Source organism: Dendrobates tinctorius, unplaced genomic scaffold (genome assembly GCF_039654945.1).
Source record: "Dendrobates tinctorius isolate UK_male_01 unplaced genomic scaffold, ASM3965494v1 ptg000211l, whole genome shotgun sequence".
NCBI classification, from domain to species: domain Eukaryota; kingdom Metazoa; phylum Chordata; class Amphibia; order Anura; family Dendrobatidae; genus Dendrobates; species Dendrobates tinctorius.
The window spans coordinates 15465395-15479968 of NW_027361878.1; the positions used below are offsets into that span (position 1 = coordinate 15465395).

General features: G+C 50.1%; 1 protein-coding gene and 1 pseudogene across 3 annotated transcripts in view; both read left to right on the plus strand.

The window, feature by feature from the left end:
• PPP2R5B (protein phosphatase 2 regulatory subunit B'beta) overlaps positions 1-14574 on the plus strand; it is a 166279-nt gene that overhangs the window by 102098 nt on the left and 49607 nt on the right. For all 3 annotated transcript variants that reach the window (XM_073554479.1, XM_073554480.1, XM_073554481.1), the window contains one exon: positions 14456-14509. In XM_073554479.1, the coding sequence (XP_073410580.1) occupies positions 14456-14509 (54 nt within the window). The remainder of the gene's footprint in view (positions 1-14455; positions 14510-14574) is intronic.
• On the plus strand, positions 228-13351 carry LOC141058290 (ceramide glucosyltransferase pseudogene; annotated as a pseudogene).

The following is a 14574-nucleotide window of genomic DNA, read 5'->3' on the forward strand; positions in this document are numbered from 1 at the left end:
GTCCATAACTATACACCTAGAATTTCTTCTGCAGTGCCTCCACGTCGTAATCTATATTTTCCGGTCCTCCAGCTGATAGTAGGTCCCACTGGGCAGCTAAACCAAGCTAAGCAGTGACACATGAAGAACACCGTGATATCCCATTGGAAGATGTGGTGTGCAGCCCAGCCGATTATCAAACTGGAAACAAAACATTCAGAGATGGGTTCAAACACGGTCAAGGCAGGTAACATATTGATCCTGAGCTTGGCCCATCTGATCATCCTAGACTGAAATTGAGATATGGAGTAACAACCAGAATTTTGCATTGCAACTTGTGTAGCCATAGATAATTTCCAGCCCCGGTCTGCTATTGCCTTGGCCATAAAATAATCATCGGCTATGTACTGTGCAAACGCAATAAGTCCACCAGCCTGGTCCAGAATCTCTTTTCTCATCAGACATGACGACCCCGTTACACACATGAAACCAGTAACATTGTGTATAACACAGCGTGGGGCAGTCAGGGCAGTGATCAGCGGCAAGTGTCAGTACTGTGTGACCACACATGACATGGACGCGGCAGAGCTGGTGACTAGCAGCCAGGTCCGGCTCATTCCTGATGGTTGGCCATGGTAACAGAGGGGGCATGGCTAAGCGGTTGGCTGAGGAGAGTGGTTGAGCTCGCGTGCAGCTCTGGTGACGTCAGTTATCTCTGTGAAGTGTCACATTGAGCAGCGGAGCTGTGGGGGGATCGGCGGCACAGGACACTCAATACACTGACGCTGCTCTTTTGGACCCTGTTACACGGCCGTTAGTCACCAGCTTTGCCGCATCCGTGTCGTGTGTGGTGACACAGTACTAACACTTGCCGCTGATCACTGCCCTGACTGCCCCACGCCTGTTATACACAGGAATGTTCGCCCTGGTTATGGCCCTCCTTGATCTGACCCTACAAGGTGTCTCCATCTTCGGCATCATCCTTTTCTTCATCCTGTGGTTCATGCATTTCTTATCTTTCATCTACACGCGGCTACACCTCAACAAGAAGGTATCCTACAAGCAGCCTTATCACAAGCTTCCTGGCGTTTCCCTTCTTAAACCACTAAAGGATGTTGACCCCAAGCTAATCAACAACCTAGAAACTTTCTTTGCATTAGACTATCCAAAGTTGAAATCCTTTTTTGTGTTCAAGATGTTAATGATCCGGCTGTTGACGTGTGTAAAAAAAAAAACTACTCAGAAAATACCCCAATGTGGATGCCAATTTACTTATAGGTGGTAAAAAGGTTGGCGTTAACCAAAAAATAAACAATCTAATGCCTGGATACGAACTTACCAAGTATGACCTGATCTGGATTTGTGACAGTTGGATTAAATTGAAACCAGACACCCTAAAAGATATGGCCAATCAAATGACAGAAAAAATTGGCCTAGTCCATGGGCTTCCTTATGTGGCGGACAGGCAAGGGTTTGCTGCTACGCTAGAGCAGGTCTATTTTGGAACTTCCCTTTCAAGATCATACATTTCTGCCAATGTTACTGGTTTCACATGTATAACGGGGTCGTCATGTCTGATGAGAAAAGCGATTCTGGACCAGGCTGGTGGACTTATTGCGTTTGCACAGTACATAGCCGAAGATTATTTTATGGCCAAGGCAATAGCAGACCGGGGCTGGAAATTATCTATGGCTACACAAGTTGCAATGCAAAATTCTGGTTGTTACTCCATAGCTCAATTTCAGTCTAGGATGATCACATGGGCGAAGCTCAGGATCAATATGTTACCTGCCTTAACCGTGTTTGAACCCATCTCTGAATGTTTGTTTCCAGTTTAATAATCGGCTGGGCTGCACACCACATCTTCCAATGGGATATCACGGTGTTCATGTGTCACTGCTTAGCTTGGTTTATGTTTGATTACATTCAGCTCCGGGGTGTCCAGGGGGGGTCTCTTCCTTTTTCAAAACTGGACTATACCGTTGCATGGTTCATCAGAGAGTACATGACGATATACATCTTTTTATCTGCCCAGTGGGATGCTACTATCAACTGGAGCACCGGAAAATATAGATTACGACGTGGAGGCACTGAAAAAGAAATAGATGTATAGTTTTGGACCTTTAATTGTATATAAAAGAAAAAAGGAAAAAAAATACAAAAACATGACATACTCCATTGCAGAAATATTCTCAGATGTTGTGTATACAAGCTCTGACATCATCGGCCTTTTATAGAGGGTCTGTGAACATGAATTGTTATCTACTGGTGCATTACATGTAAAAGTTTTACTAATAAAGTATTAACTTGCAATTTATAAAAGTTGGATGTATGTAATATGTGAGTTGTAATAATTACTGACCTACAATCCTTAATCTCTCCCTCTCCTTGGGTATTTTCCCATCCTCCTTCAAACACGCCATCGTTACTCCATTACTAAAGAGACCCGCTCTTGACCCATTCTGCATAAACAACTACAGACCAGTCTCCAATCTCCCCTTAATCTCTAAACTTTTGGAACACCTTGTCTATTTCCACCTTACCCATTACCTCTCCACTCACTCCCTCCTAGACTCTTCACAGTCCGGCTTCTGCCCCCTTCAGTCGACTGAATCTGCACTCATCAAAGTGACCAATGGCCTTCTGTCAGTAAAATGTAACGGTGACCACTCTCTGCTCATTCTTCTCGACCTTTCTGCAGCTTTCTACACTGTTGACCACCGTCTCCTACTCTCTAGGCTTCAGTCACTAGGCAATAGGCATTAAGGACACTGCTCTCCTGGGTCTCTTCCTATCTTTCTGACCGCTCCTTCAGTGTTTTGTTCACTGGCTCCACTTCTCCTCTTCCACTCACTTTGGGGTCTCTCAGGGCTCAGTCCTTGGCCCCCTTCTCTTCCCTCTCTCTACACGGCCCCAATTGGACAGACCATCAGCAGATTTGGCTTTCAGTACCATCTTTATGCTGATGACACATAACTATAACACGTCATCCCCGACCTTACCCCCGCTGTACTACAGAACGCCAGTGACTGTCTGTCCGCAGTCTCCAACATCATGTCTGCTGTCTATCTGAAACTCAACCTCTCAAAAACTGAACTCCTTCTGCTCACGCCATTAACTAACCTCCCTAAATCTGAAATTTCCCTCTCAGTGGGTGGCACCATAATAACACCTCTGCAGCAGGTGCGCTGTCTAGGTATTATGTTTGACACCAATCTCTACTTCACCACCCATATACAGTCTCTTGCCCGCTCTTGCTGCTTACACCTAAAGCACATCTCTAGAATCCGCCCTTTTCTCCCCATGGAAACAACAAAAACCCTCACAGTCGCATTGATCCACTCCCGCCTGGACTACTGCAACGCTCTATTAATTGGCCTCCCCGTTACTTGACTTTCCCCTATCCAGTCAATATTTAATGCAGCAGCCAGGGTCATCCATCTGGCTAATCGGTACTCGGACTCGTCCGCTCTTCACCAGTCCTTACGTTGGCGGCCCATTCATTATAGGATCAAAATTCAAAGAACTGTATATACTTGAGTATAAGCCGACCCGAACATAAGCCGAGGCACCTACTTTTGCCACGAAAAATTGGGTCAGCTTATTGACTCGAGTATAAGCTGGGTATGCATTGTCCCCTCATCCCTATGTGGTATGCATGGCTCCCCTGTCCCTGTCATTGTATGTATGGATGTATGGCTCCCCAGTCCCTCTCCTGGGATGCATGGCTCTCCAGTCCCTATCCTGTATGCAATGCATGGCTCTCCAGTCCCTATCCTGTATGCATGGCTACCCCAGTCCCTATCCTGTATGCATGGCTCCCCCCAGTCCCTATCCTGTATGCATTGCTCCCCCAGTCCCTATCCTGTATGCATGGCTCCCCAGTCCCTATCCTCTATGCATGGCTCCCCCAGTCCCTATCATGTATGCATGGCTCTCCAGTCCCTATCCTGTATGCAATGCATGGCTCTCCAGTCCCTATCCTGTATACATGGTTACCCCAGTCCCTATCCTGTATGCATGGCTCCCCCCAGTCCCTATCCTGTATGCATGGCTCCCCCCAGTCCCTATCCTGTATGCATTGCTCCCCCAGTCCCTATCCTGTATGCATGGCTCCCCAGTCCCTATCCTCTATGCATGGCTCCCCCAGTCCCTATCATGTATGCATGGCTCTCCAGTCCCTATCCTGTATGCAATGCATGGCTCTCCAGTCCCTATCCTGTATACATGGTTACCCCAGTCCCTATCCTGTATGCATGGCTCCCCCCAGTCCCTATCATGTATGCATGGCTCTCCAGTCCCTATCCTGTATGCAATGCATGGCTCTCCAGTCCCTATCCTGTATACATGGTTACCCCAGTCCCTATCCTGTATGCATGGCTCCCCCCAGTCCCTATCCTGTATGCATGGCTCCCCCCAGTCCCTATCCTGTATGCATTGCTCCCCCAGTCCCTATCCTCTATGCATGGCTTCCCCAGTCCCTATCCTGTATGCATGGCTCTCCAGTCCCTATCCTGTATGCATGGCTCTCCAGTCCCTATCCTGTATGCATGGCTCTCCAGTCCCTATCCTGTATGCATGGCTCTCCAGTCCCTATCCTGTATGCATGGCTCTCCAGTCCCTATCCTGTATGCATGGCTCTCCAGTCCCTATCCTGTATGCATGGCTCTCCAGTCCCTATCTTGTATGCATGGCTCTCCAGTCTCTATCTTGTATGCATGGCTCTCCAGTCCCTATCCTCTATGCATGTCTCTCCAGTCCCTATCCTGTATGCATGGCTCCCCCAGTCCCTATCCTGTATGCATGGCTCTCCAGTCTCTATCCTGTATGCATGGCTCTCCAGTCTCTATCCTGTATGCATGGCTCTCCAGTCCCTATCCTGTATGCATGGCTCTCCAGTCCCTATCCTGTATGCATGGCTCTCCAGTCTCTATCTTGTATGCATGGCTCTCCAGTCCCTATCCTCTATGCATGTCTCTCCAGTCCCTATCCTCTATGCATGGCTCCCCCAGTCCCTATCCTGTATGCATGGCTCTCCAGTCCCTATCCTGTATGCATGGCTCTCCAGTCCCTATCCTGTATGCATGGCTCTCCAGTCCCTATCCTGTATGCATGGCTCTCCAGTCTCTATCTTGTATGCATGGCTCTCCAGTCCCTATCCTGTATGCATGGCTCTCCAGTCCCTATCCTGTATGCATGGCTCTCCAGTCCCTATCCTGTATGCATGGCTCTCCAGTCCCTATCCTGTATGCATGGCTCTCCAGTCCCTATCTTGTATGCATGGCTTTCCAGTCTCTATCTTGTATGCATGGCTCTCCAGTCCCTATCCTCTATGCATGTCTCTCCAGTCCCTATCCTGTATGCATGGCTCCCCCAGTCCCTATCCTGTATGCATGGCTCTCCAGTCTCTATCCTGTATGCATGGCTCTCCAGTCTCTATCCTGTATGCATGGCTCTCCAGTCCCTATCCTGTATGCATGGCTCTCCAGTCCCTATCCTGTATGCATGGCTCTCCAGTCTCTATCTTGTATGCATGGCTCTCCAGTCCCTATCCTCTATGCATGTCTCTCCAGTCCCTATCCTCTATGCATGGCTCCCCCAGTCCCTATCCTGTATGCATGGCTCTCCAGTCCCTATCCTGTATGCATGGCTCTCCAGTCCCTATCCTGTATGCATGGCTCTCCAGTCCCTATCCTGTATGCATGGCTCTCCAGTCTCTATCTTGTATGCATGGCTCTCCAGTCCCTATCCTGTATGCATGGCTCTCCAGTCCCTATCCTGTATGCATGGCTCTCCAGTCCCTATCCTGTATGCATGGCTCTCCAGTCTCTATCCTGTATGCATGGCTCTCCAGTCTCTATCCTGTATGCATGGCTCTCCAGTCCCTCTACTGGTATGCATGGCTCCTTATCCCCATATCCCTATGTATGATTCTTTAAAAAAAAAAAAATCCTATTTACCTGCCTGTTGTCATGATCTCAGTGCGGGTTTGACTCGCACACGTGGGGTTAATGTCTGGAACCAGCGCTGATGACTGGCATTTCTGGGGTTAAAGGTTGTGATCCCGATGCAGGCTTACCTGCACACCTGGGGCTATGATTGTGGCCTCTCCCTGGTTCTGGGGAGGCTTCTTATAGCCTCAGGACGCTCCCATCCCTGTCAGTTATACTTTCGCCCTTGGCATTGTGTGGTGACCCCTGAGTGTGTTAGTGCTGTGTTCTGGTTACTTGATTCTCTGTGTATGACTCGGTCTGTTCTCTGGATATCGCTTTGGATTCTGCCTGGTACCTTATATGTCTGTTTGGTTTTTGATCTCTGCTTGGCCCTGATTATCCGCTCTGTCTCATCCCTGATACTGTACTGTGATCCTGTGTATGACCTTTTGCTTTGTCTGACCTCCCGTCTGTTTATCCCTCCTGTACCTCGCTGGTCTGTACTGTACATGACTTCTGCTTTGCCATAATCTGAGTTCTCTGGCTTCTCTGACGCTAAGCCCCGCCCCCTTGCAGCCACATGACCGTTCACATGACCGAAGGTCCTGTGCCTGCTTTCTAGTCTTCTTAGTGCATTTTCCGGCTATTCTTGTCCCCGGGGGTCCCTGCGGTGCGGGTGAATCCCTGCTCAGCAGAGGCTGCTCGCCGGCGCTGTCAGGGCCCTGACACCTGTGCTCCCTCAGTGGCACTGCATCTTGTTCCGGCTTCCAGCAGCTCTCTTCCAGCCGAGTGGTCACATGGTACGCTCATTAAGGTAATGAATATGCGCTCCACGCCTATGGGAGTGGAGATGCGTGCATATTCATTACCTTAGTGAGCATTACCACGTGACCGCTCGGCTGGAAGAGAGCAGCTGGCGCCGGCGCTTGGAACAAGATGCAGTGTCACCAACTCACCGAGGGCATGCAGGCAGGTGAGTACATGTGCTGGAAGCTGGCGGCTGCGGCTGGCACTGTGCACTATTACCGCAGTGGCACAGGCTTTAGTCACAGCCGCGGGCTCCTGGCTCTGTGACCTACAGCTCCGCCGCTCCCTGTTCTCCGCTGGCTCCTCTCTCTTACCCGCTGCTCCCCCTCCCCCGCCGGCTTTCTGGGACCGTGACTCGTGTATAAGCTGAGCGGGTGTTTTAAAGCACAAAAAAATGTGCTGAAAACCTCGGCTTACACACGAGTATATATGGTACTTGTTCTCACCTACAAAGCTCTCCACAGTGCAGCACCCCCCTACATCTCCTCCCTCATTTCTGTCTATCGGCCTAACCGACCACTGCGCTCTGCAAACGACTTAGAACTAACCTCTCCACTAATCCGCACCTCCCACTCCTGACTCCAAGACTTCTCCCGTGCTGCGCCAATCCTCTGGAATGCTCTACCCCAAGAAATTAGGACAATCCACAATTTGCATAGTTTTAGGCGCTCCATCAAAACGCATTTGTTCAGAGTGGCCTATCACGTTCACTAATCAAAATCATTCTATGTGTAAGTGTGCATGTGTAGCCCATTCACTATCTCCATCCATCCATCCCTCACTCCCTCAAGATGGCTGGACCTTCATTGTAAATACACCATTGTAAATACACACTTGTACTTTGTATCTCCCCCACCTCATTGTAGATTTTAAGTGTCACGTGGACCCGTCCTGTGTGACACGGCTCACAGGCCAGTAACTAAAACAGGACACGGCACGTGATACTGTCCTGTGTGCAGTGGCGTAGCAACTGTTTGTGGCGCCCGGGGCGGTCGAAAAATTTGCCGCCCCTTTGGTCGTTGATAATCCGGAAGCATCCGAAGAGCCCATGTATGGTCCATGGCGCACACAGACAGCACACTGCCCAATTATACGCCTGTCTGAACAAGCCCTTACTGTGTGAGCAAAAAAAAAAAAATGGTGGTCAATACTGATGGTGATCTAGATACATCACCAGTAAGTTTATGCACCCCCAACATTTCAGACACACAGACTCCCCCCTCTCTACCTTCATGTGTGCTGAAGCATTATTACAGTCACTGACTGACAATGGCTGCATATAACACCAGATGTACACATGTGTAGCTTAACATAGGGGCAGGCACTGGTGACAGGCAGGCAAATGGGGGAGCAGGCACTGGTGACAGGCAGGAAAAATGGGGGAGCAGGCACTGGTGACAGGCAGGATGAAAAGTAGAAGGACGAGCAGCAAAATAAGCAGGATTATCAGATGGACAGCAACAGGACAGGCAGGCAGAAAAGGCTCAGGGCACCAGTGAAATGTAGAAAAGCAGGTAGCAGAATTAAAAAAAAAACAAAACAGGTACAAGTAACAGGCAGACAGACACCAGTGACAGACAAACAGGCAGATATGTTGTGCACTGACATTGTAAAAGTAGAAATAACAGAACAAAGATAAGCAAGTGAACAGCAGAGTGACAGGCAGTCAGAACAAGCAGGAGGATAGACAGGGTAGGCACTGGTAATTGGCTGGATGAAATGTAGTAGGGCCAGGAGCAGAATCAGGAAAAACAGGTGCACAGCAGGATGACAGATAGACAGGACAGGTAACAGCTACAGTGAAAAGTAGAGAAGCAGGTAGCAGAAAAAAATTCAGCAGGTGGACAGAAGAGTGACAGGCAAATAAGGCAGGATAAGCATTTGGACAGCGGGGTGACATGCAGATAGGCAAGACAAGGAGGACAGGAAGGGAGGGAGAGAAGCGGCAGACAGGTATAACAACCATGAGTCCAGGCAGGGTGACAGCTCTATGACAGTCAGGGGCAGGGTGACAATGCTATGACAGGTAGGGTGACAGTGCAGTGCAGGCAGGGTGACAGCCAGGATGACAGGCAGGGGTACAGTGACAGTGCAGTGACAGCCAGGGCAGGGTGACAATGCTATGACAGGCAGGGTGACAGTGCGGTGCAGGCAGCGTGACAGGCAGGGTGACAGCGCTGTGACAGGCAGGGTGACAGCGCTGTGACAGGCAGGGGCAGGGTGACAGGCAGGGGCAGGCATGGTGACAGCAGTGTGACAGGCAGGGGCAGGCATGGTGACAGCAGTGTGACAGGCAGGGGCAGGGTGACAGCACTGTGACAGGTAGGGGCAGGGTGACAGAACAGTGATGGGCAGGGTGACAAGTAGGGGCAGGGTGACAGCACTGTGACAGGCAGGGTGACAGCAGTGTGACAGCTCCTTCCCCTCCTCCTGCAATCAACAAGTCGGCAGCGCAGTGACAGTGCCAGACAATAACAAGTTTGTGCTCCCCTCCCATCCCTCCTCTGTCACCTGTAGCAGCACGGAGCGCATGGCTGCCATTACCTTAGCAGGGCATGCAGGGCCACACTGCCATCCCTGGGGACGTGGCTGCCGCCGCCTCTGGTGCTCTGCAGCTGCTTTGAGCACTAGGGCATTTGTGCTGCAGCTGAGGGTAATCCAGCTCCCACTTCCTCCATGATCTGCACAGAGCCAGGCAGGGGTTAGCCCGGGACAGCTGGTCAAACCCAGGGAAACGGATGAAGCAGGCAGCAGCAGCCTCCCCAGACACACGGCCAATAAATACAGGCTGGCAGCTCCAGGCGCTCGGCAATCGATTACAGGACAGTGCACTTGATCCACTGCTCTGAATGTCTCCAGTGATCTCAGCAGCCAGGGGTGGATCCAGCATGGCACCCCGTGACCCACTTGCCCTCGCAGCCAAAATCTGCTGCTGCTGCACTGTGCCTCCGCGCTTCTCCCACAGAGGAGAGGAATTGCTGCTGCTGCACCACCCCCACACATGTGCCACGTGCCGCCTGGGGCAGACCGCCCTCCCCCACGCTACGCCACTGCCTGTGTGACATGGCTCGCAGGCCGGTAACTAAAACAACAAGACAAGGGGTAGGGAAACAGTTACAATGGTGGGCCCTGCGATAAGGAAAGGCAACGTGGAGACCTCCTGCACTCCCCTGAGTCAGTGTCCCTAACGCTCCTAATGTTCCCTATGCCGGTTCCGCACCGGGCGCCAATCACGAACCTGTTGCCCTAGCACACCCTACACCTATCCCTTGCTAGGGAGCTGGATGGCGCAGGCACTGGTCCCACCGATGTATTAATACATACTAAGGAGAAAACACAAACGGGGAAACACAACGGCTTTACTCTGTTGCACTTGCTCCTGGCAAAAGAGTCCACCACCAGCATGCAGCTCTCCTCCTGAATCGCTGCCACCAAGCTCTGTCAGAGCTAAGGAAATCCCCTATGACTCCTTTCACACCAGGGTCTGTCAGAGCTGCTCTCCAGCTCCTTCCTCCACCAAGGATGGTTGAAATGAACACTATCACCAACACTGATTGCAACACCTGTGACTCTTTTATAGCAGAGCCAGCAATCACACCTGCATTATAATCATGTGCACTTAACTAAAGAAACTAGAGTGCAATGATGCTCACCACCACCGGGGGCAAACTTAGAACAAACGACACACAGTGCAATAATCCTAATGGCCACCGGAGGCAAAAACACCTTAAGCACAGCTTAGGAAAAAAAAAAGGTTACCTGTGCTTTATATCAGTCCTGATCCAGCATGGTTCATGACAGTACCCTCCCCTTAATGAGGGGCCTCTGGACCCTCAAGACCGCTCCCCATCAGGGAACCACCTACAGCGGGGACGCCCAGATCCAGAGTTCACCCCAGCAACTACCTGCACCTCGGGTTTATGACAAACGAGCCCGCTGGTGTTGGCAACGTATGTTCTGGAGGAAACACACATCTCCGAAGCTCTGACCTGGGGAACTGGTTGTGTATGTGTATGTTTGGTATGAGCTGGTAGGACTCCACAACACACTTCCACTGGATGTTTTTTGGTGGCCACCCATACACGCTCGTTCACACACAGGTCCAGACCTGAACGTTTATTGCCACTCGTTCGTTTGTCACCACTTGGAGAACTCTTTCTGGGATTGACAACAGAGGCGTTCCCCTGTGTCACCACACTCACACCCCCGCACCTCACCAAGGGGTACACAACCCTCCAACCCCTTCCACCACGAGGTCTGCTCCTCCCAGGGTTGGCCAATGGCGAGGGTTGAGACTTGCCCCTACTCTCCTGCAGCATATCTGCTGCCCTCACCGGAGAGGAAGGGGTCCATTGAAGGGAAATGGCAGAGACAGTAGTTCCTAGGCAGCAGTCCTCACACGAGTGCCCCCAGCTGACCATTTCCCTCGCCCGCCAATCTATTACCGGGTTGTATCTCTTCAGCCAAGGGAGGCCTAAAACAATAGGTACTGGCATTCCTTCCAAGACGTAGCATGACAAGGACTCCTCATGATGTCCTATACGCAGATGGATATTCTCTACGACCTTGGTCAAGCTCCCCTGGCTTAGTGGAACAGAGTTTATGGCCCGGACGCTTATAGGCTGAGCTAGCGTCTTACACCTCAGACCATGAGTCTGGACAAAGCGAGCATCCACCAGACTGACTCCTGCTCCTTTGTCCACAAACACCAGTATCACCTCCGGTACCCCGCCAGCCAAGACCTCTGCTGACATGGTACTATGGGAGGGCAAAATAGAGGAAATGTATACTCCCTTGGTCGCCTCCCTCCAAGCGACCAGGGGAATGCGGCTTCTCTGATGGCACAGATAATTTGGAGTGCAATGGGCAAGCCTTTAGGACATGACCAGTCTGCCCACAGTACAAACATGCTGACACCACTCCCCGAACCGTAGGCAGCTGTGTACACAAACTAGCTCCTCCTACTTGCATAGGTTCGTCAGAAGACTTGGCATGAACTGGGCAGGCTCTCATAAAATGGCCAGGCTTCCCACAGGAAAAGCATACCCCCCCACCACGACGAGCCGCAGACTCCCCCTTTTTTGTATTAACAACATCGGGCTGTCTGGGTTCCTCCATCTGCACTGGTGGGTCCTCCTCCCTAGCAAGGACATCAGGGGGCACTTTTTGTATATGTCTCTCCCTAAGGCGTCTATCTACCCGGATGGCAAGGGACATGGCGGCCTCCAGCGACCTGGGGGCGGCGTACTGCACCAGAGTATCCTGCAACTTTGGAGACAGACCCTGCACAAACTGACTCTTAAGTGCAGAATCATTCCACTGAGTGTTAGTGGCCCATCTCCTAAACTCTGAGCAGTACTCCTCAGCGACCCGGGCTCCCTGTTTACACCTACGGATTTGAAATTCCGCCAGGGCGACACCATCAGGATCCCCATACACAAGCGCCAAAGCCACAAAGAACTTGTCCACGGACTCTAAAGATGGTGAATCGTCCGGCAGGGAGAAGGCCCAGGATTGGGGATCCCCCTTAAGAAGGGACATAATGATTCCCACCCGATGCTCTTCACTCCCTGATGAACGAGGGCGCAGCCTGAAATATAATTTGCAGGCTTGCTGAAATATCAATAATTGATCTCTCCCTCCAGAAAACCTGTCAGGGAGGGATATCTTGGGTTCTGGCTGAGCCTGTCTTTGAACCAAGCCCCCAAAGCCCACCAACTGCTGCAGTTGCTGCACCAACTCACCGCGCAGCCTCCTAATCTCATCAGCAAGGGTCTGCAGCATTTGGGCAAAGGTCTGAACTGGGTCCATGGCTCAGCAGAAAAAAAGTTATGGTTGGTGATAAATGTCACGTGGACCCGTCCTGTGTGACACAGCTCTCAGGCCGGTAACTAAAACAACAGGATGCGGCACGTGATACTGTCCTGTGTGACACGGCTCGCAGGCCGGTAATTAAAACAACAAGACAAGGGGTGGGCAAACAGTTACAACGGTGGGCCCTGCAATAGGGAAAGGGGACGTGGAGACCTCCTGCACTCCCCTGAGTTAGTGTCCCTAACGTTCCCTATGCCAGTTCCGCATCGGGAGCCAATCACGAACCTGTCGCCCTAGCACACCCTACACCTATCCCTTGCTAGGGAGCTGGGTGGCGCAGGCACTGGCCCCACCGCTGTACTAATACACACTAAGGAGAAAACACAAACGGGGAAACACAACTTAGCTTTACTCTGTTGCACTTGCTCCTGGCAACAGAGTCCACCACCAGCATGCAGCTCTCCTCCTGAATCGCTGCCACCAAGCTCTGTCAGAGCTAAGGAACTCCCCTATGACTCCTTTCACACCAGGGTCTGTCAGATCTGCTCTCCAGCTCCTTCCTCCACCAAGTATGGTTGAAATCAACACTATAACCAACACTGATTGCAACACCTGTGACTCTTTTATAGCAGAGCCAGCAATCACACCTGCATTATAATCATGTGCACTTAACTAAAGAAACTAGAGTGCAATGATGCTCACCACCACTGGGGGGAAAACGTAGAACAAACGACACACAGTGCAATAATCCTAATGGCCACCGGGGGCAAAAACACCTTAAGCACAGCTTAGGAAAAAAAAAAGGTTACCTGTGCTTTATATCAGTCCTGATCCAGCATGGATCATGACAGTAAGCTCTCAAGAGCAGAGTCATCTTATTTTGCTTTAATTATTGTATTGTTAACGTTGTTACTTAATGCGAACATATAAATCCCCTTAAAACCAAATTTATTCAAAATGCATTAAAAAACACCTATCCCAGTGAATCATTGGCAAATGCCACAAATGAAAAAAGACCTATTCTGGGTTGCTACACAGCCCTACATCAAGGCTTTCTGATACCTTCCTAGTCGTGGAGGGTGGCACCCTAAAAGCACGAATTTTGGCACCCCTACTCAATGAGGACTGTCCCTCACTCCCCTACCAGTCCCTGATAAGACAGGAGGGAAAACAATAATCAGATAGTGCAGAAATGAATATTCAAAATGCCCTAGGCTAATGCAGGACCCCTGACAAATATTGCAAATACATAAAAACTATAATACCTCCGCACCATAATAACTTATGACCAACTGATATGTCAAAAGCAAATGATAAAGATCAGCCCCCCTCAGGGGTATATAGTCGATCCAATAGAATAAAGAGGGTCACTTATGTGCAGGCATGCCCCGACGCGTTTCTCCGCCTATAGCGGTTCATCAGGAGGATTAATCAATATTAGTGATGTCCATGATGTTATTATGGTGCGGAGGTATTATAGTTCTTATGTATTTGCAATATTTGTCTGGGGTCCTGCATTAGCCTAGGGCATTTTGAATATTCATTTCTGCACTATCTGATTATTGTTTTCCCTCCTGTCTTATCAGGGACTGGTAGGGAAGTGAGGGACAGTCCTCATTGATTGGGGGCGCCAAAATTCGTGCTTTTAGGGTGCCAACCTCCACGGCTAGGAAGGTTTCAAAGTCTTGATGTAGGGCTATGTAGCATCCCAGAATAGGTCTTTTTTCATTTGTGGCATTTGCCAATGATTCACTGAGGGAGGTGTTTTTTAATGCATTTTCAATAAATTTGGTTTTAAGGGGATTTATATGTTCGCATTAACGTTGTTACTTAAACTGTAAAGCGCTGCGGAATATGTTGGCGTAATATAAATAAAGATTATTATTATTATTATCATCACTGCTTATATATTCTATCCCCAGCTTGCTTATTGTGCAGTTCAATTTCTGGAAAAAGACTCCTCATTAACAGAGCATGTAAGTACCACTGTTTTTGTCCCATAGATATTTATGGCATAGCCAAGGGATATCTGGGGAAAATG